The 6018-nt window shown below is 35.4% G+C and overlaps 1 protein-coding gene across 7 annotated transcripts; it reads right to left on the reverse strand.

The window, feature by feature from the left end:
• Positions 1-502: 502 nt before the first annotated feature.
• On the reverse strand, positions 503-5488 carry IRE1A (Endoribonuclease/protein kinase IRE1-like protein). Of its 7 annotated transcripts, none has more exons than XM_089766798.1 (7): positions 5138-5488; positions 4463-4605; positions 2773-4274; positions 2410-2582; positions 1858-2104; positions 1391-1694; positions 503-932 (listed from the first exon to the last, which is right to left on the reverse strand). In XM_089766798.1, exons 2-7 carry the CDS (start codon positions 4463-4465, stop codon positions 777-779), a joined length of 2385 nt encoding a protein of 794 aa, XP_089622924.1. In that variant the 5' UTR covers positions 4466-4605; positions 5138-5488; the 3' UTR covers positions 503-776. The 7 variants fall into 7 exon arrangements, with proteins under 7 accessions (XP_089622924.1, XP_089622923.1, XP_089622922.1 ...); XM_089766797.1 differs by having other exon boundaries at positions 2773-4277; XM_089766796.1 differs by having other exon boundaries at positions 1858-2110; positions 2773-4277.
• Between the last annotated feature and the right edge of the window lie 530 nt (positions 5489-6018).

Here is a 6018-nt window from a genome sequence, read left to right on the forward strand (position 1 = left end):
CTTTCATAATTGACTCCAAGGATTCACCAAAATTATGGGTTCCCGTAAAGGCTTCGCTTTTCATCATTTACCAAAATTGTGGTTCTTATCAAAATTAAGTTTGTTTCGTTGAAAATAATTTTTAGAAAATGATTTTTATATTTTCATACATTTGTTTGACAAAAATTTAACTGACGAATCAAAAATAATTTATTCATCGACAAAAAAATTAAGTTTTTTTTTTTTTCAAATTGTCTTCCCTTTTTTTTAAAAAAAAAAAGAAAAAGAAAACTCCTAATAAATATTATCTGTGGGTATGATTGTTTACCAAGCTCGTGAACATTTTACTCAAACTGAACCTTGAACATTCAAGATGCAACAGACCAAATATTACAGTAATGATCGTAATTTGATCAAGCCGGGTGAAGATGCTGCTGCTATATATATCCTCTTCACTCGGAAATAAAAAGTATAATAGGAATGGGGGCTGAGCAAAGAGTTGCGAGGGTGAATGGAGTGCGTTATCATGTGGGAAGGCATACCCTTTGGAAAAGGTTGCAAAAGGTAAGATAGCCATACCAATCAGTCAACTAAAACAAATACAACATGGCAAAGGCAATGGCAAATAAAAGACATATCAAAGATATACATTACTAGATTACAGCTAGTATTTACAAATTATCCACTAGCTCCGACGACCAGTGAATGAGATACCAGAAGCATTGCCAGTCTTGTATGGCAATCTGAAGCACCACTTTTGAAAAGCATTAATCTTACTTTAGAAACTCAGAAGATGACTAAAGATTTTCAACAGCATTGTTTTTGAAGTACTTCTGAAAGCATTCCTCTTCCCTGCAGTGCCTGCTAACAACTTTATATACTTCAATAAAGAGTCTCGGGAATCGACTAGCAAAATAACCATCGAAGCCTTCTGGAACCGGCCCTACTAGTTCCTGCAACAGTAGCCCACAAAAAATGCTCAGCCACAAGTAACAAATGTTCAGGGCAATTAGTACATGTGATTTTTGAGGTAATTTGCAACTTCCAAAGCATTCACCATGTGCCAGATTGCTCCGCCATCCTCCATCCCCTCTCTCTTCTCGAGCATAAATCATTATGATTATTCGAATTATAGTATTATGGTATTATTCAATAAAAACACAGCTTCAAATAATATTTTCAAAGGAAAAAGAAACAAATGAACAAATACTTTGAATGATTGAGTTCAAGGTTATGACCATCTTAAACAATCAGGTTCCAATTTCATATCCTAATTTATATTCGGATGAAGTCTAAAACCTGACTCAACTCATTGCCATGATACATCAAAGAGACCTTTCATCTATCTATTCATTCCAAACTCAACTAACAAGCTTAGTTTAATGAGCAACTCCTAGGTTTAGATTCAAACCTGAATTTCTTTGGGAAGCTCTCCATAATGACTTGATTTATTTCTCATGACTCGCAACAAATCCCGAACACTGTCAAACTTATAACGGCGGTAATACCCAATGTTAGCAAGGAATGCAGGTTCCATTTTCTCATTCCACTTTCCACCGAGAGCCATTGGTGCAATACCCTCCAATGCTTTCAAGATGTCAGAATCAGAATTCCTATCTTCTAATTCAACCCTGTCACTAGTGTCCCGAAGAAATGACAGTCTCATCTCACAACTCCAAAATAGAGGATGATGCAAGACCTCCAATGCATTCGGCCTGGCAGTGAGTTAGAAATATCTTATGATCATAAAAAGAAAATATTATATTGAGATCCAGAAGATTAAAGAAGAGTTTACTGCACAGAAAATATCAAGTTTATTGCATTTAAAGAAAGAGTGCCAAAATTGATGGTGAAGGAAAACTATCATCATATTCATACCTCAATTCAGGCTCAGGCTTCAATAAACGAGAAATCAGATCAACAGCTTCAGGGATATGCTCCACTGGAAAGAGGTTCACTCGGTTGTTGACAACATTGATGTCACGTTCAAGATGATTGCCAAATGGATGCCTTCCCTGAGTGATGCAGAAAAAGAGGACACAACCCAAACTAAATAAATCAACTGCACGAGTTTGGCGACCATGAAGAAGTTGTTCCGGTGCTTGCCACCCTGAACTACCACAGCCTGCAACTAAGCTTGCAAATATCAGACACTAGCACCAATAACCAATTAAAAGTTCTACAGTCAAATTGTTAAAATAGGCAGCATTCTCATTGTTTACAAATTCCATAAACCCAATAAAATATATGGAAGAACTTAAATTTGTTACCCTGGGTCCTTGCTAGAATATATGAGTACATCAACCAGCTAGGTCACTAAAACCCAAGGTAAGATAACTCTTACAAAGAGTACCATTAGCCAGCACAAATTTCAAGTAGTGTAGATAAAATATGAGACCAACAGATAAAGTAAACAGTAAAGATACTTGCCGGTCGCATAGAGACCCAAGGATGACCTATCCTCAAGCAGGCGCTTGCTAATACCCATATCAGAAAGCTTTGCACACACTGTTTTTTCCTTAATTATTAGCACATTTTGAGGCTTTAAGTCTCGATGAATTATTCCCAAATCATGCAAATGAGCAAGACCAGAAACCATATCCCTGTATACATATGCAATATAGAGGATGAAGCAGATGCCAGGCCAAATTAAATCTGGAATCAAATAAGGTCTATTGACTTTAATTGAAAGTTGCCAAGGCAGGAGATTAAGATAATGGGCAACACAATAAAGTATCAATCCGAGAGTAAATGAACCTCATAATTTAACAGATAACTAAAGCCCAAACTAACCTCATCAGTTTTAGGAAAAGTGGTGATGGATGGCCATTAACTTTCCACAAATTAAGATCCTGCATGACACCTTTCACCAAATCCAGGTGAATTTTATGCTCAATCATAGCACGCATAGCTTGGTCCTTGCTCAAGACTGGGTTTCGAGATGTATTTGAGTAAATATGAATCAAATCATCCAAACTGCAAGTGCAACGCTCCAGAGCAAGATACACAAAATCTTGATCATACTCTACTCCATACCATCTAACAATATTCGAATGCCGGTCAGATGCAATGAGATTTTGAATTTCTTTAAAAGCAACATCATGATGAGCTTGGACAAGGCGCTTCACAGCAACTGCTCGGCCTTCGTAGAATCCCTCAAGGACAATTGTACCATTGCTTCCTTTTGCAATTTCTTTGCTTGATACCACTAGCTTGCCAATTCTACGTCCATCGATGCCACCATCAACAAGTTTATTAAGGTCTAGCAATATTTTGTTGTCACCACCAGCAGGTGAAAATCCATCCTCACTTTCAGATGATGTGTGCTTATCCTTTTTCTCAACAGATCCATTACTCTTCCCTGATCTTCGGGATTTCTTCCTCTTGGAAGGTGCAACATTGAAATTAGTATCAGACTGGTCCTTTAATGCAGCAAGCTCTTTAGCCAGAAGAATATGGCGGGTGCCAAAGGCAGCCAAAATTATGAAAATTAAAATAAAGGACAATACTACTGGATATTTGGCAAAAATGCTCAGGCCATCAGTACGAGGTGTTCTTAGATCACTTACATCAACTATTCTAGAATCATTATTCTCCAAGGGAGGCAGAGGGACAATTGTTTTATTATCACTTTTTTGAGAAAAGTTTGATAATTTATCAACATTAGGTGCCAACAGAAGCTTTGACTCTGGAGCAGCCACTAGAAGCATCTTCCTATTATGATGGTCATCTAATGTCCTATCAAACTTGGTCTGTGAATTAGGCAATGGGAGCATTGGATCATCATGATTAGAAGTTCTTATATCTTCTAATGTATCATGCTCCCTAATAACAACACCTTTTGATTGGCATGGAAATGGAAAATTAAAATCACTGCCAATTTCAGGATGCTCATAGCTTGAATTCAGGGTAGATGTAATGAAAGGAACATCAACATCCTGGCAAAGTAAAGCAGCCCCAATTTCAGCAACCATCAGACTCCATGAAATCTTGTCTGAGTTAGGATGGAAAGACTGCAATGTGTAATCAGTCCTTGTGATATGGAATCGCTGCTGAGCAGTGTTAGCAGCAGAAGACTTCAACAGCTCCTTATTACCGTTATCATTATATACAGAAGTCTCCTTTTTGTCACTCTCCAACATGGATGGAGAATCAGGTGACCTATAAACATGCAGTAGTCTTCCAGTCATAGCATCGACCACATACACAGTTGTCCTCTTAGAGCCAAGTGTGATTGCCCCATCCTCAGATACATGAGGCATGTGTTTGACAAATTCTTCAACAGTGACAGAAAGCTTCTACAAGTCCAAAAATAAGATAAGGATTAAGACAGATGTGGGCAATGGCAAATGAGATAGTAATATTATCGAACAGCATAAAACCTTGTTTGATGTCAGGGTAAATACAGAAAACAGGGATACTTTGAGAGGCAAACCTAAACGTACATCATGAAAAAATCTGAAGCAGAAAACCTATCACGTACCATTTTATTAGTGCGGGTGGCATGCGCATACAGCTCCCAGTCATCTCCACAATCAATAAAGAAAGCAGTGCTTGGTTGGGAGGCATTTTCATTGCCATTATCCAATGTCGGTGGAGCCTGATAGGAAGAGTAAATGGGAGATCCTGAGGCAAATGACCAGATTACTCTTTTTGATTTTTTAGTCCTTAAAACAATGGTACCATCCGTTCTAGCAGCTAATTCTGTTTCTTGCTCACTGTTTCAACGTAGTAATACTGAATTTTAAAAATATATACTAACATATAGTATATGAAAAAGAACCGAAGCAATATATATGTATATATATATATATATATGTATATATATATATATATATATATATATTATCATAGGCAGACAGGTTGAAAGTTGTTAGTTATTATTTTCCATATCGTTATTAGCTTAAAGAAGTAGAACGAACTTGAACATACTGTCAAAAATGGCGAGATCAAAATTATAAATAAATAACGTGAAATTCTACTGCCACCACAGTTCTATAAACCTATAATTTAAAGCACGATTTATTATTATTATTATTATTATTATTATTATTATGAGTAATTAGTAAAGCATTTGAAGTTTGAACAATAATCAATAACTTTTTTATCTGTTATGATAGCCTGATTTCAAAAATAACAGGAAAAAAAAAAAACTCACGAAATGGATAAGAGCGATCTCCCTCCGACTCTCGGAGTCTGCGAAGTCGAGAGCATGATTGCGGAGGAGCTCTCGGCGTTCGGCACGTGGATTGCAGTGAAGATGGAGAAACCAAAGGCTAGAAGGTACAAGAAACACAACAGAAGCCTCCTCATTTGCTAGATTGATTTGATATGATATGGAAAAACAGATATATGTGTGTTTGATTTGAATTTTGGATAGAGTCAGGTTACTTAAAGGCAAAGAGTTTTGCTTAAGAAGATTCCAAGCTTCTTCCGAGCCTGCAATTTTAGGATCTCCGACTCGGTGGAGTTTTCGTTTTGGGGTTTTTGGGTTTTGTGACTTTCGTCTAAGTCCAATGGCTTTGCGTGCTTCTGACTTTTAATTACTTCATTGTCCCCTCTTTACTTTTCACAAATACCGGCAACTTTACCATTAAGCCTTTATTGTTTTTTGTCTTTATAATTCGTACTTTGGTCATTATGTCCCTTCTTCCTTGTATTAATCATTTATAATTATATTATAGAATATAATTATCTGATAAAATTTATTTATGTATGATTTTGTACAGACAATCCATTTATTAACAGGTAATATAATTTTTTTTTAATTGTTGTTACCTATCAAATAGTTTTATTATTTGGCCTTGTGAAATATTTTTAAAAAATATTTCAAATCTTAAAAAATTAGATTTATCTAAATTTTTTATGTTAAATAATTTATATTCTTTATCCTCATTTAATGAGATAAAATTATTATAATTATTTCAATAAAAAAATTAAAAATTAAAATTTCATTTAAAATTAACTTTAACATTTTTATACAACATACACATTTTTTTTATCTTTTATTTAAACTATGTAAATATGTTGTTAAACAAT

Source organism: Durio zibethinus, chromosome 10 (genome assembly GCF_047325235.1).
Source record: "Durio zibethinus cultivar Kanyao isolate XHJ-2024 chromosome 10, ASM4732523v1, whole genome shotgun sequence".
NCBI lineage: Eukaryota > Viridiplantae > Streptophyta > Magnoliopsida > Malvales > Malvaceae > Durio > Durio zibethinus.